This window comes from Dermochelys coriacea, chromosome 1, assembly GCF_009764565.3.
Source record: "Dermochelys coriacea isolate rDerCor1 chromosome 1, rDerCor1.pri.v4, whole genome shotgun sequence".
Classification (NCBI taxonomy): Eukaryota; Metazoa; Chordata; order Testudines; family Dermochelyidae; genus Dermochelys; species Dermochelys coriacea.
In genome coordinates this window covers 310,862,145-310,890,067 of record NC_050068.2, presented here as the reverse complement: position 1 = coordinate 310,890,067, position 27,923 = coordinate 310,862,145, and the positions used below count along the sequence as shown (strand labels likewise).

General features: G+C 40.4%; 1 protein-coding gene across 26 annotated transcripts in view; it reads left to right on the top strand.

The window, feature by feature from the left end:
* The window catches only part of CADPS2 (calcium dependent secretion activator 2), a 592,957-nt gene that overhangs the window by 113,934 nt on the left and 451,100 nt on the right, over positions 1-27,923 (top strand). For all 26 annotated transcript variants that reach the window (XM_038405345.2, XM_038405323.2, XM_038405244.2 and 23 more), the window contains exon 2: positions 3,237-3,350. In XM_038405345.2, coding sequence (XP_038261273.1) covers positions 3,237-3,350 — 114 coding nt within the window. The remainder of the gene's footprint in view (positions 1-3,236; positions 3,351-27,923) is intronic.

Sequence of the window (27,923 nt, the reverse complement as noted above, 5' to 3'; positions counted from 1 at the left end):
ACAGTCCTCATATTCTAATAAAAGACAGATGAATATTCTATAGAATGGATTAGCTATTTTCCTAGCAGTGCTACGTGTCTGACTATGGAAATGGTTAGTTATCTTTAATCCCCTGCATAATAAATACAACATGCATACATTCAGATAAAAGCTCACATCATCAGGAGTGCTTTGTATTTTCCGCTGTCTCAGCTTCTTTCAATTTCTGTAGGAAAAACTTTGACCTAGGAAATGCATAACATTAGATGAAGGGATGATGGTTGTCTTCCCTAGGAAAGAAATAAAAACCAGGCCTGAATCAGTTAACATTTGTGAGGTAAAATATAAAGTATTAGGATCAGGCACATTTGTCAACTCATGGTATGGATATCTTTAAGGTGTGGTACTACAGATATACCAGTGAGTCATGTGAAACAAACATTTGTATTACTGAGTAGTAGGTATGATTTGAAACACAGGCTGGAGATATTAAAAACCTGCAAGTATTGTGTTGGGAAGCATGTGAAGCACTGTATAATCACACACACACACACACACACACACACACACACACACACACACACACACACACACACACACACACACACACACACACACACACACACACACACACACACACACACACACACACACACAAATGTGCGGCTAACTTTTCCAAAAGTCTTTGTGGTCTGAAATGAAGCCTCCCCCGCCTCCCCCAGCCCTTGTTTGCATAGACTTCCACTAAAGTTTGTATCTTGCTGCTAATCAGTGAATATTTTTTCTAGCTGTAATCATTGTCAGTTTTCTGTAGTTAGCTTACCCTCTTTTCCAAGTGTGCATAGTTCTCAGCTTTGAATTGACTCCTCCCTCTTTTCTATACACACTACTCTTTTTTTGGATTTGTCCCATTTAGAAATCAATACAATATTTGCTAAGTTTGTGTTGTCATTTTTTGTTGCAGTACAACAAATAGCTTTTATATATGTTTTGGAGGTGAATTTTGTAGTAAATTGCTGCAGGTTTCAGCATACAAGTCATAGAGGCATATGGCTGTTTAAATGTTTGAGGAATCTTGTCATGGTATAGCTTGTTAAGCCTCATCTCCATAAAGGAACTGAAAATTCTCATTTGTACTATCTCTGGTAGCAGTTCTTTGTAAAATTCTTTAAATTATACACAACATTAATAAGATGAGCAGAGTTTTGTTCTCTCATTTACACTGTTGCAACTGCCTTGACCTCAGTGGGTATGTCTATAGTGCATTGTAAACCCGGATCTGTAGGACCCTGGCTTGTGAAATCCACACTGTGCTGCTGATGCTGGAGTTAGTGAGTCTGTGGTGATGCAACAATTAATTGGGTATTAATCAAATCACTCTGTGTTGCTCCAGTGTTTTGCAGTTGGTTGCTCTCACTTGAGGTAGGCTAGCTTGAGTGGAGTAACTCCAGTGTACTAACTCAAGCTAACTTTGGCAGTTAAAGGCAAGCCCTAAATGAAACACGCACAATCTAAATATTGTAATTATTTTTTTATCTTCTTAGGAAAGTGGTCCAAAATGGAAACCTTTTTTCCTGCTGAGTATTTTGCCAGTCGTTGTTTAGCAATTTCTAGCACTGTCATGTGAGGTTTTGGATATTTTAATATTGGCTAAACAAAAAGTTGGCAATAATTAGAAAAAAAAATTTTGCAATAAATGTTTCTGCGTGACATAAGTGTGTTACACTGCACAGTACGTCCATTAGCAAGCATTATTTTTTGGACTACAAAGTATTTGTGTTAGTTACTTAACAAACCATGGCTGCATACTTGCTTAACAAAACAAGGTTCAAAAGGCTGACTTTCTTTCAATCAGCAGTGTTCAAATATTTTAATTATGAACTTTTAGTAGAAAGTTAATTGCAATTAATCACTGTTTTAATCACACTGTTAATAGAATACCAATTGAAATTTATTAAATATTTTGGATGTTTTTCTACCCTTTTATATATATATATATATATATATATATATATATATATATATATATATATATATATATATATATATATATATATAATATTGCATTCTGTGTTGTAATTGCAATTGAAGTGTATATTCTTTTACAAATATTTGCCCTGTAAAAATGATAAAAGGAAATAGTATTTTTCAATTCACCTCATACAAGTGCTATTGTGCAATCTTTGTCATGAAGTGCAATTTACAAATATAGATTTTTTTTTTTTGTTACATAACTGCACTCAAAAACAAAACAATGTAAAATTTCAGAGCCTACAAGTCCACTCCTTGTTCAGCCAATTGCTAAGACAAACAAATTTGTTTTCATTTACAGGAGATAATGCTGCCCTCTTCTTAATTACAATGTCACCTGAAAGTGAGAACAGGCATTTGCATGGCACTACCATTTTGTAGCCAGCGTTGCAAGTTATTCACATGCCAGATATGCTAAACATTCATATGCCCATTCATGCTTTGGCCACCATTCCAGAGGACATTCTTCCATGCTGATGACGCTCTTGAAAAAACAAAACAAAACAAAAAACGTTAATTAAATTTGTGACTGAACTCCTTGGGGGAGAATTCTATGCCCCCTGCTCTGTTTTACCTGCATTCTGCCATATATTTCATGTTATAGCAGTCTCGGATGATAACCCAGAACATGTTGTTCATTTTAAGACTTTCACTGCAGATTTGACAAAACACAAAGAAGGTACCAATGTGAGATTTCTAAAGATAGCTACAGCCCTCAACCCAAGGTCTGAAGTGGCAAAATTTGCAGATGATACAAAACTACTCAAGATAGTGAAGTCCCAGGCAGACTGCAAAGAGCTACAAAAGGTCACTCAGTTTTCAGCCTTCTTTGAATTCTGAGAGTAAACCAATGGTTGTTCATTGAGGCAACGGCCATGCTGAGGGTCCAGTTGCTATTGCTGAACTATCGGAACTGCCACAAGGGGAGATTCCCCCCCACTCTCACATGTTCTGACCAACCAGCATCAGTGCATGTACATGAGGAATACACCAGTGCCGCTGGTATCATGCTAAGTCTCTGCTTCTGTACTTAGTGAATGTCTGAGAGCTGCTGCAGTTTGCCTATTTCTCCTGTCAGTCCCTGTCTGCTCTGCCTGGACTTCAAAGAACCAGTACTTTGAGGGAGCACATTTCTGTTCTAATCCCTGCCCCAAAAAGGACAGTATTTTGATGATGGAAAAGATTTTCATGGTGACACTAATTGCATTTACCTTTTTCTCCCACAGCTCAACAGACAGCAATTACAGACACTTAAGGAGCGTTTCCAGGCCTTCCTGAATGGAGAGACACAAATTGTAGCAGATGAAGCATTTTGCAATGCAGTGAGAAGTTATTATGAGGCAAGTTGAACACATGGTTTTCTGTGCTGTTTAAAAGTTTAGTTCTCAAGACTGTTCTTTTTAAATAATCCATTTATATGGAAGGAATTGTAAGGTTCCAAGCCTGTGAGCTCGCAAACCTCCTGAAAACATTTTCTATACTACTTTGCAATTTAAAAAATTTAAATCCACTGCCTGGGCATTAAAGATAAACTGAACTGGAAAATATCCACTTCTTTTGGGAAAACAAAACCAAAAAACCCTGGTGATAAAAAAATCTTTCTGGCAATGGTTGATACAACTGGGTACTGCTATCTTTATCTCCATATGTTTAAATTACCCCCTTTTAATCAAGGTTTCAGCTGTAAATTACCATCTTGAGATACATGTCCCCTGGTCTTTTAAATTTTTAGGGACAATAGAGAATATCTTAGGGACAAACAGCTCTTTTTTTCTTCCAGAAGGAATAATGCTGCCAACGCAGCTATGCCAAGTCCCTTGAATTCAGCTTGTGACTTCCAAGGGATTTTGTGTGGTTAACACCGCCAGCACCAGTTTTCACATGTGCTCTATAATTACTTAAGGGAGATGCCCTTTTCTGAGGAAGATAAAAATGTCCCTCTGATATCATAGGTAACACGTGACTGGGGAATATATTCCTTACACTGTGCAAAAAGCAGCCACTGTGAATACAGTGTTTATCTATATAACAAAAAAACTCAAATTTGTTCAGCATATCATCAAGGCTGCACATTTAAACTTGATTTAGTTATTTCTTTGAGTTGTTTGCTTCTTAATTTCACTGTATTGCTTTGTTCTTTTTCAGATTACTCTCATTTTCTTTTAGCATATTATTCCTTCTTATTTCCTACTGATGTACTTCATTTATTGGGCAAAGACATTTCTTGATGCAGAAAGAATTATATTTGCTAATAGTGTTATGGATTGTTACATTTTGTGCTGAACAACAAATTTAGATTAAGCAGCTTGTCTCCAAAGCTTGGGAAGTGTGTCAGGATTCAAGGTGAGAGGTTCTCCTTTGCACCAAGTCATGGAGAAGAAAGAGTGTTAGCAGTGGAGAGACAGAGAGAGCCTGCATTTGTGAAGAGGTTGGGGAAGGCCATAGTTATCAAGGTTAGAAGCCTGGTTGACAAGGTGGATATTGGGAAGCCTGAAATGTTGTTAATGGTGATAGGCAAATAGGTAAGGGGAGGCATTTGAGGCAACTAAAAAGTAGATATGATACTGGATAGATGGAGAAGTGAGGAGTAGGAGGCAAGTTTTAGGAGCAATTGTGTGTAAGTGATTGATGATCCAATCACCCAATAGCAGGGTTTAGAGAGAGAAGGGCGGGCCATGGACAAAATCTTTGGGGAACGTTGGAAGAGTGAGGTAGAAGTGAAGAAGATTTATTATTTAATAGTACAGTTCTTACCATTTGTTCAGCTCTTATGTTCAAAGTGTTAAGATAAGGCAGGGGGTTCTCAAACTGGGGGTTGGGACCCTTCAGGGGGTTACAAGGTTATTACATGGGGGGATCATGAGCTGTCAGCCTCCATCCCAAACCCCGCTTTGCCCCCAGCATTTATAATGGTGTTAAATATATAAAAAAGTGTTTTTTATGTATAAGGGGGGTCGCACTCAGAGGCTTGCTGTGCGAAAGGGGTCACCAGTACAAAAGTCTGAGAACCCTTGACATAAGGAGCCTCAAAAGAAAATGGTGAAGGAGTATTTGGGTAAGAAAAGAACCAGAAGAATACACCAACATAGAACCCCAAATAGAAGGCAGCAGATTAAGAAGAATTAGTACTGAAAAGCATTAGACATGGACTATCTAGTCCTCTAGAGAGACTGATTTAATGCCACAGGGAAGTAGCTTAGTGGTGGCCAGAAAGAGAGGCATGATGATTGACAGATTTCTGGTGATAAAACTAATGATAAAATCAAGGGAGAGAATTGTTCATTTTAAGGATTCTTTCTCATCTAGACATTTTTGGTGTTCAGATAGCAACTAGAATAATTGCATCCTTAAAAGTGGGAAACAATTGCATGCATCCATAAATTTCTGGCATTTTTTATCTCTTGGAAGACTTTTCTGAGCATCTTTCACTTATGACAGCTATGCTCTTGAGGAACACTAGAATTGTCTGCTTCCAAAATATGGCTTCTGCATGCCAGAGATGGGGCTTTTTGGGTGGCTGACCAATGAGTGTGGAATTATCATTTGCAAGAATACGGAGCAAGCATGAATCTGAACTCCTTTAAGACTAATGCAGAGCTGCTTTGACAAAGTCTTCACATGCTGCACAATATTTAAAGAAAAACATTCACTAAAACCCTTTTCTGAGATGAAGGAAGAGAACAAAAGTCAAGAATATGTTATATGTCTGAATTGCTTTTTAACTTACTAAGGTGCTAACTAACCTGAATGGGGATCATGATACAAATACCTAATTAGAAAATCTTGACAGTTGAGGAAACTTACTTGTTCATCAGACTATATTGACTCGTATAGAAGCTACTCTGCACTTTCCAACAACTCAGTTTAATATAATGAGGAGCATGGCCTAATAAAAATAAGGCCATGTATGGAGTGGAAGATCTCAGTTCTTCAGCTGTGTTGCATAGTATCCTCTCTTAGCTCTGGTAGGATAGCTGGGATATTTGTACACAATGCTCTTTCTCAAACGTTGGAATTTCAAATGACTTCCCTCTAGAGGTGTTCTTGGATCTAATTTTGAAGCCCGGCATGAACCCCAGTAGATTACATCCAATCCTGAGGGTGTGGAGCTGTTTCATACCTGACCTGCCCTGAAAAACTCCCCAAATAAAATAATCCCAAACATATATGATTCAAATTAAGGGCTTGTCTACACAAACAATTGATTCATTGCAAGATGGGGGTGAATCTACCCTGCATTAGTCTGTGGTGGACTAACTGTCCTTGAGCACCCTGCTCACGTGGACATTAACTGTTAAGAAATGTGCTTTGATCTAGTCCCATTTCAAAGAAGACTAGATCAAAGTGCATTAAGGAACAGTTAATGAGCACCAACAGGGTCAATGTGGACAGTTAGTCTGCAGCAGGTTAGTGTGGGGAGATTCACACCTCATCCCAGCTTGCCGCAAGCTGGTGGTTTGTGTAGACAAGCTGAAAGGCATATTCTGAACAACCCCAGTACTGTGTGCTTTCTGGTCTGAGTGGCAACACACTTGTGATAGCTAGACTGAGATTATAATTACGAGAGGTCAGGGGACACTCTCATTAGCTGTGCTATCATAATGGGGTTGCCCACAATACGGCAATATTATTCTCTTGGTTTCCAACTCCAAGAAGAAAGGCCTTCCCTAAGGCATATCTTAACTATAACGAGCAAATTTCTTAGCCTTTAGAAACAGCCTTCCATAGAAAAAAAACAAAAACAGTACAGAATGCATCCGATGAAATGAGCTGTAGCTCACGAAAGCTTATGCTCAAATAAATTTGTTAGTCTCTAAGGTGCCACAAGTACTCCTTTTCTTTTTGCAAGTACAGACTATGTATATAAGCAAAGACAATGGAAAATAGATCCTGATGATAAGTCATCTCAGGTTTTTTCTTCTTCAGCTTTATATTTACTGAGGTTTAAAAAAAAAAGTATGTGAAGAGTCCCCAAGACTCCTCATTTATTAAAAATTGAGATTCATTTAACGTTCACTGCAAAGTGAATGGTCAACAGAAATATTAAACTAAGACAGCAGCCTATATGATTTCTTACTGTAAACCAGAGATCATGCAGTGTCCATCTTCTTTCAATAATATGTAATCCAAAAAGTGTTTACTGATCTGTGATAAATATAATTTTAGCCTTAGTCAAGTTAAACTGGATAGGTAAAATTATTAAATCCCTCTTAACAGAAGCCAAAATCATTAATAAAAAAGCTGTTTTACAAAATGTCATTTAAGAAAAGAACAGAGTTGCTGGTTGATGGCTTGAGGATAGGCCTCAATCATCCTTTGGGCAATCATCCTTTAAGACAGTGCTACTCAAAGTGGTGTCCATCGGCTGACGGTCCGTGGCGCCTGGGACCGAGGCAGCGCATTCTGCTCGCGCTGGCTCTGCTCCGCTCCCCACGCACGGCTCTGGCTCATGCTGGCTCAACCCTGGCCGCCATCGCAGCAGCTGCCAGCGACTCTGCCGTGGCCGCTGCCATTGGCCGGGTCGCCCCCCCGCCTTATGCTGTGGAGAGGGAGAGGCGCTGCCCGAGCTGCAGCGTGTGTAATGTATGTGTGTGTTTCCTGCATGTTGTGCCATCCATTCACGCTGTCCCCCGCCCAGCCTCGAGAAGACAAAGCCCATGGACACAGTAATAAGGAGAAGACTCAATCTCTGGCAATTTCTTGGGTTTGATTGCCACTCCCTCTCCTTTTCTCACCCCTCCACCCCACTCTCCCCCCCCCCCCAAAAAAGGTAGCCCCTTGATGCTGGAAGACAGTTTAGTGCAGGTTTGGGGAGAGGAGGATTAATTATTATTGTTGGTATTGCTCTGTGAAATTTGACAGCATCCTCACTGATCAGTGGAGCTGGTGGAGGAAAAAGACACTGCAGCAGGTTGTCGGGTGGCAGCAGATAAGCCCCCTAAAAAATGTCTGCCAACTTTTATTATATTCATTATATTGTTTCCGATAGAAATTAATATTACTACGAATGTTCAAATAATATTTTCTTGGATTGTAAACGAATAATAGTCATTTTATACTATCCGCACAGGCGCACAGCCTTTGTCAGTCTTCAGTGTATTTAAATGGGAACATCTCCGCGAGTACGCCATACTCCCATTCCAATTAATACAGTGAAGAATGTTAGTTTTTCTGATCTGATGTGCTATGTGCCTATGCAAATGTGATAATAATATGGCACAAATATGATACTGGTTCCTGACACATTGGAAAAAAAATTGCCGGTCCGCCACATCAGATAGTTTGAGAAGCACTGCTTTAAGACGCACTGAAGTTCCTCTTGCTGCTGGCAGGCATATATAGCACACTTCTAGCCACCATGGCCAGCATTGGTTCCTTCCACCAGTTAGTTCAATGTATCCTGTTCATTTTCCATTGTGGCTGTCTGTGGTGTATATCGCTGCACTTCATCATCTTCTAGTCTATCACCATCATGTAGATGCTCCCATTCAACAAAGTCAGTCAGTGCTTTTATGGCAGCTATAAGCAGATTTTCAATGTTGCCTTGCTTTACAGGGTCTGCTCTGCCTCCTTTCAGGGCCGGCTCTAGGTTTTTTGCCGCCCCAAGCACAAAAAAAAAAAGGCCAGAGTGCCGCCCCTTGAAAAGTGCCACCCCAAGCACGTGCTTGGTTTGCTGGTGCCTAGAGCTGGCCCTGCCTCCTTTGATTAGTCTGCACACTTTGGAGTTAACTTGACATTCATTGCATTCAAAATTGATTACATTTAGGCCAGAGAAGTCATTCTATCTTGTGTAGGTCATATTTTTCCACTTTTTTTTAATTAGGCACTTATAGTGTCATTGCCGGGGAAATGGAACTATGAGTGGCTATTTAAAAAAAAAAAAAAAAAAAAAAAAAAAGTGGAAACACAAGACCTACACAAGACAGCTGCTTGCACTGGAGTATCTGAAGACATTTACTGTACATATCTTAGGGTAAAGCTTCACTCACATAGGATGATTAACAGACAGACAAAAAGAAAGTTGGATGAGTTCTTTAGGAACAATGACAATGCCATGTGGCAGTGCACAATGAAAAAGTAAGGAAGGACTCTTGTTGCAAACAAACACTGTCTTGTTGCAAACAATAGCACTGTAATCAGACCCTGCATCTGTTAAACTCAGAGCTTGTCTAAATCAGCATTTAGTTTGTGGCAAGCTGGGTTCCTACAGCCCCCTTTCAGCAAAGAGCGTCGGCTAGTCTCAGAGAGAATGGCACCGCATACTCTGTCGCTTCAGGCAAGGTGATCGGATCGGTTGGTGGCTCATCAGACCATCCTTAGGCAGTAAAGCGGAAACCAGAGAAAAGAAGTTGAGGGAAACACACTTGTACAAGGAAGATGTACAGAGGATGTCCACGACCCTCTCACAACCTTCTTCAGCAAAGAGCGTCAGCTAGTGCCGCATACTCTATCGCATCAGGTGAGATACAAGACCAGTCAGTGGTCCTAGCCTAGGACCTTCCCCTCAACCCCCTTTAGCAAAGAGCGTTGGCTAGAGCCGCATACTCTATTGCGTCAGGCGAGATGTAGGATCAGTCAATGGCCAAAAGAATTAGGGTTGTCCAAGGATGGAAAATAGGGATACGCATTCCTTGCCTCAGACTGGGCCCATTTTGCCGGTCAAGCCATGCAGGAACGGCCCATCTTGGCCAGGGCTTTTACTGCCCTTCTCCATTGGGGGCCACAGAGCTTGCTTTAGAGACACCTCTGGTCATGAGTGAAGCTTCGCAGAGGGCTCTGGGCTTCTTTCTGTGACTTTTGCTTTCACATTGGGGCGCGCGCGCACACACACACACACACACACACACACACACACACACACACACACACACACACACACACTAAGTCCTAGACAGCCACCTTTGTGACTTTTCCGGCCTACCTGAAGGCGTCAGAGCTGTTTGACAATAAAGTTCACATCCAGCACGCAACTCACCCAATTCTAGAGCCTACAGTCAGTTCTCCACCGAAAACCCAATATAGAGATTTAAAAAGGTGTCTTACCTTTCACGTGGCACCTTGGGTTCGGAGGGAAATGGCCTGCAGTCCTCTAGTCATGGATGCTATATGGTGGATGCCGGACGAGCCCGCAAATTGTTGTGGAAAACAAGTCTCAGCATTTGTTTGGTTCAAACAGTCTGAGGCCTTTATTGAATACAAGCATGCAGGGAGAGGGAGACAGAGATGGTCACAAACAGGTGCCACCCTGGTTTCTCTCTGCCCTGCCCCTATAATACCAGTCTTATATAGGTCCAAATCCAAGCATTTCCTTATAGTTATTTTTCACCACTCAAGCATTATTAATAAAGCCTTATAAGGAGATAATGGAAAGACAGTTTCATAATTAGCACAGTGCTGACACACCTTGTTGTTATCAAGATCTGCGGTTTGCTGTGGCAGCGTTTTGAATAGGGACTTTTGCAGGGCGGAGGGTGCATATAATGGACAGCTAGGGACTCTTCCAGAGGCCCTTTTGTTCTTTTCTAGTTAGAGATTGGCCTAATCCATTACCTGGGTCAAGTGCCACAGCCCAGCATATGTAAATGATTTTAGGGATTTCTAGGAAATGCCTTAATTCAATTTTTCATTTTATTTATCATACTAATCTACCTTTGTTTTCCCCTTTCTTCTAACCCTGCTCTATGTAATTGTGAATCTGTGTCTTGGTCTCTGCGTAATTTAAAATTGTATCCAGGGCTTTATTAGAAGCCTGATCTGATTTTGTCATTTCCACCCTTAATATATTGTTGGATAGAAAAAAAGTGTGTGTGTGTGTGTGTGTGTGTGTGTGCACGTGCACTTACTCTCGGGGCTATAATGGAATTTTTCATAAAAATTCCATTACATTCATTGAGTCCAGATTCTAGTCTGCTTAGGACATCGGTTGCTGTTGATTTTAGATAAGAAGTAAAATTCAATCATATGGCAATTTATTATGAGTAATTATATTGTACACACTAAGAGTAAAATTTAAGTGGGAAAGTGATTATTGAAATAAAGTATTCCTTTGCATATTTTAGTCCAATTAGTTCAGACAAAAGCCAACTCAGTAAAACAGTAGGCACAGATTCATGCTCTTAAACTTTTTTATCCTGGAGAGGGGAACCGGTAAGAGTTTTTTCTGCATGAAATGTCGTCTGATAGAGCTGATGGAGGAAAAGATCCGAGGTTTGGAGATGCAGGTGGAAAGTCTCGTTGAGTTTAGGAAGGGGTTTGAGCAGATGATGGAGCAAAGATATGAGGTATCTGAAGGGAAAAGCTCAGACTCACAGATGGAACCAGGGCTGGGGAATTTTGAGGAGAGACTGGATGAGGCAAGTGGTCAGTGGAAACATGTGACTCAAAGAACCAGGCAGAGAAAAAGACGGGCTAGTGAAGGAGAAATAGAGCTTAGGAACAGGTTTGCAGAGTTGGAAAATGAAGAAGGGGCTCAGCAGGTACTTGTTGAAGGTGGAAGGGTAAGGAAGAAGAGAAGAGAGGCTAGCCCTATAGAAAAAGGGGAAGAGTCAAGGGAGACTACACCAAATGTGAGCCCCAGTAGGATACAGGATGGGTTGAAGAAGATTGTAAGGGAAAATAGGAATGGAAAGAACTTGCAGCCAGAGAGAACAGGGGAGACACTGGAGAATAGCACTGTCACCAGGAAAAGGCAGGTCTATGTGATCGGGGACTCTTTATTGAGAAGAATAGACAGGCCTGTAACTAGAGCTGATCCTGAGAATAGAAGGGTGTGCTGTCTTCCGGGTGCTAAGATAAGGGATGTAGACCTGAGGTTGAAAAGGATCCTCAAGGGAGCGGGAAAGAATCCCCTAATTATCCTTCATGTGGGAACAAATGATACGGCTAGATTCTCGCTGGAAAGTATTAAGGGAGACTATGCTAGGCTGGGGAAGACGCTTAAGGAAATTGAGGCTCAGGTGATCTTTAGCGGGATCCTTCCTGTTCCTAGAGAAGGGCAACAAAGGTCTGACAAGATTATGACTGTCAACAGATGGCTTAGGCAGTGGTGCTATAAGGAGGGCTTTGGGATGTATGACCACTGGGAGGCATTCACGGACAGAGGTCAGTTCTCTCGGGATGGACTTCATCTCAGTAGGGAAGGAAATAGACTTCTAGGATCGAGGCTGGCACAACTGATAAAGAGAGCTTTAAACTAGGAATTGGGGGGAGATGGATGGGAGATGTCCAGAAAATCTCCACGCCAGATTTTAGCATTGAGAGGGAAGAAGATGAAGTAAGAATGGATACAGCCGTGGGTAGGAGACTGTATATAAGGAGTGAGGGCGGTGTGGATACTAGTCTAATAGGTTCTACTGGCTGTAGAATGACTGTGCCTAATAGGGTACAAAATGTGAGCGAGGCCAAACAGCAAAAATTAAGATGTTTGTACACCAATGGGAGGAGTCTAGGTAACAAAATGGAGGAACTAGAGCTACTGGTGCAGGAAGTGAAACCAGATATTATAGGGATAACAGAAACATGGTGGAATAGTAGTCATGACTGGACTACAGGTATTGAAGGGTATGTACTCTTTAGGAAAGACAGAAACAAAGGTAAAGGGGGTGGAGTAGCATTGTATATCAATGATGAGGTAGAATGTAAAGAAATAAGAAGCGATGCAATGGATAAGACAGAGTCTGTCTGGGCAAAAATTACATTGGGGAAGAAAACTAGTAAAGCCTCTCCTACGATAGTGCTTGGGGTGTGCTATAGACCTCCGGGATCTAATTTGAATATGGATAGAGCCCTTTTTAATGTCTTTAATAAAGTAAATACTAATGGAAACTGCGTGATCATGGGAGACTTTAACTTCCCAGATATAGACTGGAGGACCAGTGCTAGTAATAATAATAGGGCTCAGATTTTCCTAGATGCGATAGCTGATGGATTCCTTCATCAAGTAGTTGCTGAACCGACTAGAGGGGATGCCATTTTAGATTTAATTTTGGTGAGTAGCGAGGACCTCATAGAAGAACTGGTTGTAGGGGACAATCTTGGCTCAAGTGATCATGAGCTAATTCAGTTCAAACTAAATGGAAGGATTAACAAAAATAAATCTGCAACTAGGGTTTTTGATTTCAAAAGGGCTGACTTTCAAAAATTAAGGAAATTAGTTAGGGAAGTGGATTGGACTGAAGAACTTATGGATCTAAAGGTAGAGGAGGCCTGGGATTACTTTAAATCAAAACTGCAGAAGCTATCGGAAGCCTGTATCCCAAGAAAGGGGAAAAAATTCATAGGAAGGAGTTGTAGACCAAGCTGGATGAGCAAGCATCTTAGAGAGGTGATTAAGAAGAAGCAGAAAACATACAGGGAGTGGAAGATGGGAGGGATCAGCAAGGAAAGCTACCTAATTGAGGTCAGAAGATGTAGGGATAAAGTGAGAGAGGCTAAAAGTCGAGTAGAGTTGGACCTTGCAAAGGGAATTAAAACCAATAGTAAAAGGTTCTATAGCCATATAAATAAGAAGAAAACTAAGAAGGAAGAAGTGGGGCCGCTTAACACTGAGGATGGAGTGGAGGTTAAAGATAATCTAGGCATGGCCCAATATCTAAACAAATACTTTGCCTCAGTCTTTAATAAGGCTAAAGAGGATCTTGGGGATAATGGTAGCATGACAAATGGGAAGGAGGATATAGAGGTAGATATTACCATATCAGAGGAAGAAGCGAAACTGAAACAGCTTAATGGGACTAAATCGGGGGGCCCAGATAATCTTCATCCAAGAATATTAAAGGAATTGGCACCTGAAATTGCAAGCCCATTAGCAAGAATTTTTAATGAATCTGTAAACTCAGGAATAGTACCGAATGATTGGAGAATTGCTAATATAGTTCCTATTTTTAAGAAAGGAAAAAAAAGTGATCCGGGTAACTACAGGCCAATTAGTTTGACATCTGTAGTATGCAAGGTCCTGGAAAAAATTTTGAAGGAGAAATTAGTTAAGGACATTGAAGTCAATGGTAAATGGGACAAAATACAACATGGTTTTACAAAAGGTAGATCGTGCCAAACCAACCTAATCTCCTTTTTTGAAAAAGTAACAGATTTTTTTAGATAAAGGAAATGCAGTGGATCTAATTTACCTAGATTTCAGTAAGGCATTTGATACCGTGCCACATGGGGAATTATTAATTAAATTGGAGAAGATGGGGATCAATATGAACATCAAAAGGTGGATAAGGAATTGGTTAAAGGGGAGACTGCAACGGGTCCTACTGAAAGGCGAACTGTCAGGTTGGAGGGAGGTTACCAGTGGAGTTCCTCAGGGATCGGTTTTGGGACCAATCTTATTTAATCTTTTTATTACTGACCTTGGCACAAAAAGTGGGAGTGTGCTAATAAAGTTTGCAGATGATACAAAGCTGGGAAGTATTGCCAATTCGGAGAAGGATTGGGATATTATACAGGAGGATCTGGATGACCTTGTAAACTGGAGTAATAGTAATAGGATGAAATTTAATAGTGAGAAATGTAAGGTTATGCATTTAGGGATTGATAACAAGAATTTTAGCTATAAGTTGGGGACGCATCAATTAGAAGTAACGGAAGAGGAGAAGGACCTTGGAGTATTGGTTGATCATAGGATGAGTATGAGCTGCCAATGTGATATGGCTGTGAAAAAAGCTAATGCGGTTTTGGGATGCATCAGGAGAGGCATTTCCAGTAGGGATAAGGAGGTTTTAGTACCGTTATACAAGGCACTGGTGAGACCTCACCTAGAATACTGTGTGCAGTTCTGGTCTCCCATGTTTAAAAAGGATGAATTCAAACTGGAGCAGGTACAGAGAAGGGCTACTAGGATGATCCGAGGAATGGAAAACTTGTCTTATGAAAGGAGACTTAAGGAGCTGGGCTTGTTTAGCCTAACTAAAAGAAGGTTGAGGGGAGATATGATTGCTCTCTATAAATATATCAGAGGGATAAATACAGGAGAGGGAGAGGAATTATTTCAGCTCAGCACCAATGTGGACACAAGAACAAATGGGTATAAACTGGCCACCAGGAAGTTTAGACTTGAAATCAGACGAAGGTTTTTAACCATCAGAGGAGTGAAGTTTTGGAATAGCCTTCCAAGGGAAGCAGTGGGGGCAAAAGATCTGTCTGGCTTTAAGATTCTACTCGATAAGTTTATGGAGGAGATGGTATGATGGGATAATGGGATTTTGGTAAGTAATTGATCTTTAAATATTCAGGGTAAATAGGCCAAATCCCCTGAGATGGGATATTAGATGGATGGGATCTGAGTTACTATAGAAAATTCTTTCCTGGGTATCTGGCTGGTGAATCTTGCCCATATGCTCAGGGTTTAGCTGATTGCCATATTTGGGGTCGGGAAGGAATTTTCCTCCAGGGCAGATTGGAGAGGCCCTGGAGGTTTTTCGCCTTCCTCTGTAGCATGGGGCATGGTTGACTTGAGGGAGGCTTCTCTGCTCCTTGAAGTCTTTAAACCATGATTTGAGGACTTCAATAGCTCAGACATGGGTGAGGTTTTTCATAGGAGTGGGTGGGTGAGATTCTGTGGCCTGCGCTGTGCAGGAGGTCGGACTAGATGATCAGAATGGTCCCTTCTGACCTTAGTATCTATGAATCTAACTTGAGACGTGGTGGTTGGAAAGCATCTAGCATAAGACCTGTATTCAGAGGTCCAGCACAAGACCTATATGCACCACTTAAGCCATATTTTGAAAACTTAAGTGATTCATATAAGCCTTGTGCTAGCGTTCTGCGCAGGAGCAGTTTTTTACTCTGTTATATTTAATCTGAGAATACGTAAATAGGTGACAAGAATGTCTGAAATGTGACATTGAGCTGGTGACTTGATTCATATTTTCTGGAACTAGCTGGTTATTCAGAAGTTCTGGATTGCAGTAAGAACTACTGTAGATGTTGTAGAGATTCAAGGTTTACTACAACCACTGGTTTGTATTATTAATGATATTTTCAAATATTGCCTGGACAGATGTAAAAACAAATGACCCGGAATATCCTTAGCAGTTGCTAAGAATTTTTAAAAGGCAGAGTTTGTACTGGCTGATTTTTTGTTTATATTCTTTTAAAATAGCCTTTTGCTATTTTTTAAAGTCTGGAGCCCTAAATTTTAATGGTAGTAAAACAACAATGTGATGCTGTAACCAAGAGGTCTAATGTGATCCTTGGATGTATAAGCAGAGGACTATCAAATAGGAATAGGGAAGTGGTGTTTTTTCTTTCCATGGCATTACTGAGACCATTTATTGGAATAACGTGTCCTCTTATAATGTCCATAGTGGAATATAGCATGTCCCTTTCTGGTATCCACACTTCCAAAAAGGCTGGTGACAGATTGAAAAGGATTCAGAGAAGAGCTGCAAGAATGAGTAAAGATCTGGGAAACTTGCCTTATAATGAGTCTGAAAAAGTACAGTATATTTAGTTTATTCAAGAGAAAATTAAGAGGTGACTTGCCTGTGTACAAGTTTCTAAAATGGGGTACAGATTTCTGATGGTAAAAAAAAACTCTTTAAATTATCAGAAGTTATAACAAGATTCAGTAGTTGGAAGCTGAAGCTAGACAAATTCAGACTAGAAATAAAGTGTAATTGTTTTTAACATGGAAGATAAATACCTTGGGAATAACTTACCTAGGGTAAAAAGAAAAGGAGTACTTGTGGCACCTTAGAGACTAAGAAATTTATTTGAGCATAAGCTCTCGTGACCTGTAGCTCGCGAAAGTTTATGATGCTACTCTGTTATCTAGGGAAGATTCTCTATCACTTGAAGTGTTTTAAGATTAGCTATCTTTCTAAAACCTATGCTCTATCTCAAACAGAAGTTATGAGCTTGATGCCAAGAATCACTTGGTAATATTTTATGGCATGTATTATACAAAAGGTCAGACTAGATGATCACAGTGGTCCCTTAAAGCCTTAAAATCCATGAATCTATGTATAAGCTGGTATGATTTTAGTCTTTATAACGGACTAGTAAAAAATTTATAACAGATGCAGTAAAATAAATGACGGCAAAGGTTTTTATAATTCGTTATAGGAATTTGTATAGATATGCTGAAAAATCTTAAAGCGAAAAATGTTGGTGGCTTGAATTAATCTGTTAACTGACTTACCACGTGTGTGGATGAAATCATTACAAGTCTGAAAAATGAATACCGCAGTTCCATAGCATTTTTTCCCAACAAGGTGAAGAAATCTATATTATCAATCTTACGAAACTGATCATTTGAGTTGATCTCTTCTTTTGTGGGCACAAAAAGGAGAATGTATGTATTAATTTTACATTCTCGGACAGCAAGAATGCAAGGAAATTTAATGGGAAATCTTTGTCAGAACTTACTCTAAAATTTCTGTGTAATCACAAAACTAAACTCTGCAAGGAATTATTGGAGAATGTGAGTTTTCCTCTAGGTGTATGAGATGTTTTTTTTTTTTTAAAAGATTCAGTATTAAATTACCAGAGATTAATATGTTGGAATTTAGAGATGATCTTGTTAATATATTTTTTTTAAATTTACCATTATGAAATAACTCAGTCATTCTGTTGTGTTAAGACTTGGAGTCGAATTCAGAATTGGTGGAACATCACTAGAGTTGCATCTGTTTACGTAAAGTCTGAATTTGACTCTGGATATCAATTATTGAGCACAATTATTTTTGACCGTTGTATTGTTAACTTTAGGTGTATATTCTTTTGACACCAGAAAGCTTAGAAATTTTGTCTCAAATTGTCCAAGTGCATTAATTTATTGCTATTTGATCTTAATACATACAAAATTTTTGTATCTAAGCATCAAAATTTCAAGTTTTTTTCAAATAAATGTACGCCCAGTGAGAGATTGAACACCTTCTCTGTGTGTGTGTGTGTGAGAGAGAGAGAGAGAGAGAGAGAGAGATGACATAAGTGTGTTTAAGTAGTAGACAAGTCATGCTGACCCACTGGACAAGGGTGAATTTTGTGTTATAAGAATTATTCTTTAAAATTGCCAGTGCAAGTAAACTTGACACCGTTTATTGCAATTTATTAGAATCATTTTCTAGCAATCATTTTCTTTTTCTTAGACTTGATTCCTGTTTGTTTTTACTTCTAACATTTTACTTCAGTAGTTTAGGAGCCAAAAGGGTGCAGTCAGGCTTTAGGATTGTATCAATACATAATAAGAGAGAGTTTGCTTGGAAGAGTAGACTTTTTTTTTTTAAGTGTGTGTGTGTGTGTGTGTGTGTGTGTGTGTGTGTGTGTGTGTGTGTGAGAGAGAGAGAGAGAGAGAGAACTTCGAATCAAAGTGATGAGGATAATTGCAGATGTACACGTTAGTTCCATTTCTTCCTTACATCTTTCCGTCCTTCCTTTAATTAATATTCGTTCATATTACATAAAAACCTTATATTAAAAGATCCTTAAGGTTACAAAGTCAAGAACTCAAACGTTAGGAAATACTAGAATTATGGTTACCTGTGCAACTTCAATTTGAGCCCCTGGTATAATGCAATATGATAGTCTTATGACGTGATCATGTATTATTCCCAGAGGATGCCTGCCTCATTCAGTGCACAGGATGGATAGTGCACATTGAGCAGCTACTTAATAATGGTTTTTATCCTCATCTTTCAGTATGTGCCCCCAGGCTTTATTTACTGTGTGTCCACTGGATAGAGGATTCTGGACTTTTTTCAGAGTACTTAGCATTTTTATAGCACATTATATGTTCAGGTAATTCCCATTGGTTGAGGTTGCTGTTGTGAGTGCTCAGCACATCTACAGCTCTTATGTTGGTAATCCAGAAAATCCAGGAGCTCACAGTAGTCACCTGGGGAAAATTTGGTTTAAGTGATTTGTCAGAGCAGGGGTAGAATCCAGGACTACAATGGGGATTTCATCTACCTTAATCACAAGACCGCACTTTTTCTTCCTCACTCATTCATCACACACCTTCCAACTACTGCATTAAGTAAGGCAAGGGTCCTATAGGCAACACCCTTCTTCATTACCTAAAACCCTGAATCCTCACTGACATCCTGTGCACTGAATGAGGGAGGGGCCTATGGGACAGAAGTACATGATCCTATAATAACAGACTGTACCACAATGCATATGCAAAGTGGGCTGAATTAAGGTTGCACAGACAGTATTAATTCTGGCATTCTTTAACTTTTTTGCGTGATTGACTTTGCAATCTTAATAATGTTCTTATAACATAGTATAATGTAGTTTCTTCAATGTTTAAAAAATTAAACCAAAAAAAACACAAATTCCCTCACATAAAACCATATTGTTTCCTCATGTGGGTCGTCATCAGGGTTGGGAGCTTTTAGATCAACAGCAGGTACCTCTGTTACTTGAATTAATGGGGTAATTGGTAGCAGTAGTAAGCAGTTATCCTCTGTGCATCAGTCACTAAAGGGCAATGGGACACGCTTTGCCACTGGGTTATACAATCCCTTGCGGACAACAGGAACAGACGATTCACCAAGACTCCTGCGTTCAATTCCATGTTCTGGAGGAGAGTTTTCTTTCTCCTTACTTTCAGTTCCATTGTCTGGTACCATAGCAGTCTCCATCAGCCAAGAAGAGTAATTGCAGGAAAAGTTTTGCTCCACGCTGGGCTGGAGCGTGCTCAGTAGAGATGGCATGTAGCAGAGTGAATGCCCCGTTAAGGATAACAAGAACTAGTGGTCAATGAACACCCCTTCTGTGGTGTGTCCTTCTAGCTCCTGAGACTTTCTAGAGTGGATGAAGATCTAGGGACGACAGAACAAGGAGTTGGGAGAGAGGAAAATGGTCCCAGGGGAATAATTAGGGTTTGGGGAGAAACCAGGCTGCTGTTTCTTTAAGGGTCTGAGACCAGGACTCCTGTAGAGTGAGGTGGGGAAGGGCTCCTGTCTCTCCCATCCAATCGGGACAAGCGCTGGGAAGAAGACTATATATATATATATATATATATATATATATATATATAAATATATAAATATATAAATAAATAATTTTCCATCTCAGAATGAGGGAGACAGGAGCAGGAGAAGGTCTGCCTGCTGACCTCGCTTAGCCTGAGATTGAAAGTACTGACTGGGGAAAAGGGACAGCTAGAAGAGAAGCTGGACGAGGCTCTACAGCGGGCCCAAAGTACAACTCCAGCTCCAAAGAAGAGAGCTAGGGGCTGGAGTAGAGAGCAGATTTAAGGGAGTAGAAGACTCCAGCCAAAATAGGTACAATCCCAAAAAGAGATCTACTAACTAAATTGATTTTACCTAAATTTACACAGTGCTATCCAATTGTGAATTTTTTTCTAAAGTTCTAAGCAGATACAATAGAATGAAGAATAAACCATTCTGATTGGCTATTTATATCTGGAATAATTGAGGGCATGGGGCCAATATCATTTAGCAGAGATTAAAAAATTAGGATTATTTAGATTAGAAAGGAGAAGAGTAAGAGGAAATATGTTAGAAGTGTATGAAGTGAATGAAGGTCACAGAGAGCCACACCTGATCAGTAATACAGGAATAAAATGAACACTTAAATAATTAAATGATTAATTAGAATAGATAATTGAAATACTACTTTATGCAATGTATGGTATAATTAAACGGAGCTTGCTGCCTCATGATATTTTAGAGGAAAATTAAGCAATAACTAAACACTTCTGTGAAGGGACAAATTACAAATTGCAAATCAATAATTATGTTTCAGGGCATAAAATGATCACTGACAAAAGTGGTATTGTTTAGCACAGCTGAAGTGTCTGGTACTTGGAAAACAATACCAGATGAGACTAGAATTGGTGTTTTCACCAATCTGCTAGAATTCTTTGAGGGGATCAACAAGCATGTGGGCCAAGAGGATCCAATGGATATAGTGTACATAGATTTTCAGAAAGCCTTTGACAAGGTCCCTCACCAAAGGCTCTTACGCAAAGTAATCTGCCGTGGGATAAGAGGGAAGGTGCTCTCATGGATTGGTAACTGGTTAAAAGATAGGAAACAAAGGGTAGGTATAAATGGTCAGTTTTCAGAGTGGAGAGAGGTAAATAGTGGTGTCCCCCAGCAGCCTGTTCTGGGACCAATCCTATTCAACATATTCATAAATGATCTGGAAAAGGGGGAAAACAGTGAGGTGGCAAAATTTGCAGATGATATAAAATTACTAAAGATAGTTAAGACCCAGGCAGACTGCGAAGAGCTACAAAAGGATCTCTCAAAACTGGGCGCTTGGGCAACAAAATGGCAGATGAAATTTCATGTTGATAAATGCAAAGTAGTGCGCGTTGGAAAGTGTAATCCCAACTATGCATATAAAAAAATGGGGTCTAAATTAGCTGTTACCACTCAAGAAAGAGATGTTGGAGTCATTGTGGATAGTTCTCTGAAAACATCCACTCAATGTGCAGCAGCAGTCAAAAAAGCAAACAGAGTGCTGGGAATAATTAAGAAAGGGATAGATAATAGGACAGAAAATATCATATAGCCTCTATATAAACCCCCGGTACGCCCACATCTTGAATACTGTGTGCAGATGTGGTTGCCTCATCTCAAAAAAGATATATTGGACTTGGAAAAAGGTTCAGAAAAGGGCAACAAAAATGATTAGGGGTATGGAATGGCTTCCGTATGAGGAGAGGTTAATAAGACTGGGACTTTTCAGCTTGCAAAAGAGACGGCTAAGGGGAGATATGATTGAGGTCTATAAAATCATGACTTGTATAGAGAAAGTAGATAAGGAAGTGCTTTACTCCTTCTCATAACACAAGAACTAGGGGACATCAAATGAAATTAATAGGCAGCAGGTTTAAAACAACTAAAAGGAAGTAGTTCTTCACACAGTGCACAAGCAACCTGTGGAACTCCTTGCCAGAGGCTGTTGTGAAGGTCAAGACTGTAACAGGGTTCAAAAAAGAACTAGATAAATTCACAGAGTATAGATCCATCAATGGCTATTAGCCAGGAGGGGCAGAAATGTGTCCCTAGCCTCTGTTTGCCAGAAGCTGGGAAAGAGCGACAGGATGGATCACTTGATGATTACCTGTTCTGTTCATTCCTTCTGGGACACCTGGCATTGGCCACTGTTGGAAGACAGGATACTGGGCTAGATGGACTCTTGGTCTGACCAGTAGGGCCGTTCTTATGTTTTTATTAATCTGTTCTTCTATGCAAAGGCTGACTCAGCAGTGTTTTGAGATGCTAACTAGGATAGTTTTGGATTTTGCCAATTTGAAAGAGCTTCCTAACAACAAATGTGTTCTATTATAGGTGGAGGTGATAGTGTCTTGTGTACTTAAGGTTGCCTGATACTTCTCATTATAAGTTCCTGTTTTCAGTTTATCAACCTTTAGCCATTCGGATTTAAATTTTTCATGTCTGGTGTCTGCCTTAGATCATGTTTTTTAAGTTTCAGCAAAATGTTTTATCTATTTCAGAGAATGAGATTAGGGGATAAATACATTGTTCTGCCCATGTTTGATGATTTTTTTTTTTGAACCAGTTTTGTTGACAAGCTGTAGTGCTTCCAAGATTTGGAACAGGAATTTGAAATTTGGCAATGGGGGGAGAAGGGGTGTTATCTGTGATCCATTTGCTATTCCTGCAGGGCAGTGTTTCCCAAACTTGGGACGCTGCATGTTATGGGAAAGCCCCGGTGGACCTGGCTGGTTTGTTTACGTGCCGCGTCCGCAGGTTCAGCCAATCGCGGTTCGCTGTACCCGGCCAATGGGGGGCTGCGGGAAGCGGCGGCCAGTACATCCCTCGGCCTGCTCCACTTCCCGCAGCCCCCGTTGGCCGGGCACAGTGAACTGTGGCCAGTGGGAGCCGCGATCGGCCGAACCTGCGTAGGCGGCAGGTAAACAAACCGGCCGGGCCCTCCAGGGACTTTCCCTGCCTAAGTGGCGCCCCTAGTTTGGGAAACACTGCTGTAGGGGATGGGGTGGGATGGGGTCAGGGGACAGTTTAATCAAGTTATATGCAGATCACACCAGCTCAGTAGGGACAGGTTAAAGTTTTTGGCAACTAAATTCTTTAAGGATTCTGAGCATGCTTCAGCCTAGAGCTGCAGGGGCTGAGCAGGACTTTTCCTACAACTGGTGCCCCTACCTGCTGTGGGCCACCGTGCAGCAGGGCAGCAAAACTGAAAGAAGGGAGATGCTCTCAGTGTTGCTCCTGCTTTTTGCACAGGCAAGCTTAATTCTGGCACTTCCTAAATTTTGAGTGCTTGATTTTGCAAACTTAATGAGCAAGTGAGAGAGCGGGGCTCAACTTCTAAAATTATTTACCTTCAAATGTCCTTCCTCTTCTTTCCATTACTAAGTTTCAATAATATTTTAGTACAGATTGTATTGATTTTTTTTCTTTCTATTCTTTTAGATAATATAATTTGGCAACTTGATAAAGAATATTCAGAGAAAAGTCATGAGATTGAATCTTAGATACATTTATGACTACAGAACAAGTAACTCATAGTATTTATGTATAACTTCACTTCTAGTTGCTATTACTTTGTTGTTGCATTGTTCATGGATTCTTTCTGTGGAATGGTGTTAATTCTGAATTTCCCTATATCTTCCACACATCATAACTGGCTAAGGATAACTGGACTCTTTTCTGCTTTCATGGGCTGAATATCCTACCTTCACTCAAATGCATGATGATCCAAGATATTGGAGATCAGGCTGGAGAGTCAAAATCAGTTTGCTATATAGTAGTGCAAAGTATGATCACTAGGCTATTAAATCTGTTGAGTTTGTTCTGGCATTGGTGTTTTTCTATTATCATTGTTAAATTGACTGAGAATGTTATACCACTGCTTTATCCATATTATGGGTATAATTGTAACAAACTTATTTCAAACTTTTAAATACAGTGGCTGAAATAAACCCAATATTACTCTATAATTTTATCTATCCTTGGATTTGCAAGGTAGATATGTTCTGGTTGGAAGAGAGCAGGAGAACTTGCTTACTGAATGAAATGAACAATTTCTCCTAATGGTTGTAGTTTAAATAGTTATTTTTCACCTTTTGTGCAGGTAGTTGCTCTGGCAGAATTCGGAAGTCTCTCACAAATCGGACACGATAGCGTTGAAATAATTAGTTTGTGTAGTCAGGTACTTTACTACTTTGTAAGCAATAGATTAAATTGCTCACTTATTCATAACGTTAATTCTGCTTGTCTTCTAATCAGAATACACCAGTTACAAACCAAAGAATGGCTCAAAATGTTATGTATCAATGGACTTAATCTGTATGTTTAAAATTATTTTTCTACTAATCCCCATGTTTTGTTGTGGATTTTTCCCCCCTAGAAAATCGTTTATCTGGACTTTGGTTTTGCACTGTTAACAATTTGCACTGAGAGACTTGGAATACGCACACTTATTTGTATTAAATATTTTTCTGGACAGTTAAAGTTGATAAGCTTGTATTTTAACCAGCACAATGCTGATATGGAAATATATTAACAAAATATCACCGGGGCAGAAATACTGAAGGCTTCAGAAATATTCTAGGTACTGATTGACTTTTTATTATTAATTGTATTAATGTTCCACCTAGGAGCCCTTATCATGGGTTGGAACCCCATTGTGCTAGGAACTGAACAAACTCAGAAAAGATTATAATTCTGAAGCACTGGATGGCCAAAGGCCACATCATTCCCTTCCTCACAGAAAAGGCAGAGGAAGGGAGAATAAATATTCATCTTGCTCAACAAGAATTTTGGCAATATTAAAAATGGTGGTAGCTCTCAACGCTACACTGCCCCCCTCCCTGCCATCCCCCCCCTCCACGGGAAGGTGGAGTCTGCAGATTTGAAATAATTCTTCAAAGAGCTTTGAATATAATATGTATGGTAATATACTCACATCTATCTCATACTCTTCATTTTGAGTCTAGATGATCCTAAAGATCCCCAGAATTACTGGGGAGGAAGGAGGACCACCATCATTTTACTTTGTCCTTTGCGTGATTGTCCATGTGCCTCAGGTGGTGGAGATCAGAGTTTTTGGCCAGCAGAACCAATAGGGTGTGCGTGTGCTCTCCAGTCTTTTTGTGTTCTGTTCTGAGGGCATATAAGGGTGAACTGCACCCACTGCCATTCAGTTCTTCTCACCACCTCACAGCTTAGAGACAGAGTCCAAGAGACCATCAGTCTTCCAGATAGCTACAACGCTACATATTTAGTGTTAGTAGTTGAATAGTCATTGGTTCGGTTGCCTGTTACAGCCTTTACTGGTTGTTTGCTACGGAGTTTCCTGTTTCACTCAGGTTTAAACACTACCCCTTGTGTGAGGGAGTTATCTGAGTTTCAGGTGAACACTTTGTCTCTCTATCATCTGGAAGAGATGCACATACTGAGGAAATGTGCGACTTGTAAGTCCTTCGACCCCAGAGCTAGGAAGGGCAGGGATGTCCAACTTCAGGTCTTCCTAATGACTAAATCAATAAGACCAGCTTTCCAGCCAAGCTGTCTTGTACAAGGGCCTTCTGTACCCAAGAGCATCAGTGTGGGCTTTTTGACATGGAGAGCTCTGACTTGAATCCTACCTACAACAATGGTGTCATCCTCAGACTACAGAGAGCTGGAAGTCCCGGGGTAGGTTGGTCACCAGGGCTTCCTCTAAGAGGAAGATCTCCCTGTGCACTGTACATCATTTTAAACCTCGCAGCCCAGAATGGCTCCTGCTGAACCTTAGACCCAAGCTGGCTCCAGCCACATGGCATCAAAACATTTGGCACTGAAACTCAGCACTTCAGGAAAGACTATTGTGACCCAAATGTCCCTTAATGCCAACTGGCAAGGGGATTACAAGAATATTCTGATTCTGGTGTGTACATTCAGGTTCACCAAAGAATGTCATGTGAGGTCTTAAATAAAAACTTGGGTCATAGTAGTCACTGATATCATTGTGAAATGTATGTACAGATACTATGTAAGAAGTTATTTATGTATACTGAAATATGTTATTAGATTCTGTGTCACAGCAGAGGTGGAGAAACGGGTTTTCGTTAGACAAAAGATGTAAATTAAGCATTGTGATCTAACACAATGAATGCACATTTCCATATGAAGTTATCAAAGAGATGTAAAGTCTACAGGGAAGAGCACACAGGAAAACAAGTGATGGGTGTTTGTGGAAATTATACTGTCTCTGCATACAGAAAGTGAACTCTGTGTGTACTGTAATGACCCTATGACACACCCTAGAAGCTCCTTTTTTGAATAAATCCTTGATATCAGCTTGTTTACTTGTCTTCTGCCTCTTTCTCATAAAAGCAGAGTGCAGTATGTGCAGTTGTATAACCTCCTGGGCAGTATACTTGTCCCGATTACTAGATTGAAGATTTGTATTGGGAGATATCAGAAATGCTGGTTAATAGAGCTTTCCCGTTGGAAAAGTGCTGGATAACACAGCTTTTACTGTAAATGGGCAGAGTATTTACATTCATGAAAATAAGATCTCAACCAGTCTTAGTTGAACGTACTGCAAAAGGCTTTGGGTGAGAGAAACTTCATTAGACTGGAGGTTAACCTAATAGTTAAGTTTAGTCTCCAGAAAACGTGTTATGAAGTTTGTTTGCTATATAACCTTTTTTCCCATTATCCTTACTATATTGTGAATTTTTGGTAATAAAATATTATTGTTTTCACCATAGATATCTCATTGCTGTGATATTAAGCAAGGTGCTGATTCTCAAGTGTATCACTCAAGCTGGTGTGTGCCCCTTTCTCTTGGGGACAGCAGACCTGGTGTTTGAGTGTTCAGTGGATAAGATCTGAGCACCACAAGAGGAAAGCTTCAAAGGGATTTGGGGACTTGGGTATTTATATTGTTAACCTGCAAGGCAAAGTAAGGGCAGACATAGCTCCTTGGGTGGCTAGCAGGCTTGTGGTTTCAGGGAGCAAGCCTCCCTCATGCTGGAGGCAGAGGGGTAACAAGGTGAGACTCAGTCCTTGGTACTCCAAGAACCTTCAGAACTACAGCACTGCATTGGCACTGTCTATCTCAACGTTGCAAACACCAAGACTTCTAACACCACAACTAGGCCACTTGGGCCTGCACAGAGTCACTGTGGTAGACATTGCTGTACAGCTTCAACAAAGCCTGGTTCTGATACAGCTGACTACACTATTCCACACGACATCGTTTTTTAGGTGGTTAGCACTGATGAACTTCCAGTTTCACCTGCAACCACAGACACTGGCCTCCCTACCCACCTCTGTATTTTAGTTGGCACTGAATCCACCTGGTAATGCGGTACCATTGGGCCCCTAATTCCCAAAGGGCCTCATCACGACTTTTGGATCTGGGTTCTGTTTTCCTTGGACTCGCGTTCCTAACTAGGGGATGAAGAAATCCATTTGCAGGAGCACATTTATTTGCTGAGGGTTTTACCTCAGCCCTTGACACTCTATAGAGGATCCAGATGCTCCTCATGAGAAAGATATTGTGACCCACAGAAACTGGTCTATTGGTTTTCTACACCATGGCCACTGGAAACATACCCGACAATGCATATGTGGCTGTACTGGGGACCGCGATTGGCTCAGTGCATCCCTGGTTGGGAACAGCTATTCTGTCAGAAAACTGCTTCCTCCATGGCACTATGTGCTCAGGTGCTCCAGCCACCCTTTCTGTTTCTGGCACAGCCAAGGACAGAGGAGGCAGCAATAGAAGAACAAACACTGGAAGGTTATCTGCTTACATCAGTAACCTTTTCCTTCTTGTCCCTGGATGAGTCTGTAGTACCATGTTTAGGGGTAGGCACACCCCATCACAGGGTGCCAGGTCATGTAGGGTCAGGTGGAAGGGTGAAGGCGATTCTGGAGCCTCCGCTAATGACCCTTACTATAACATGGGGTAGTATTACATCGTAACTAGAGTCAGTAAGCAGCCCT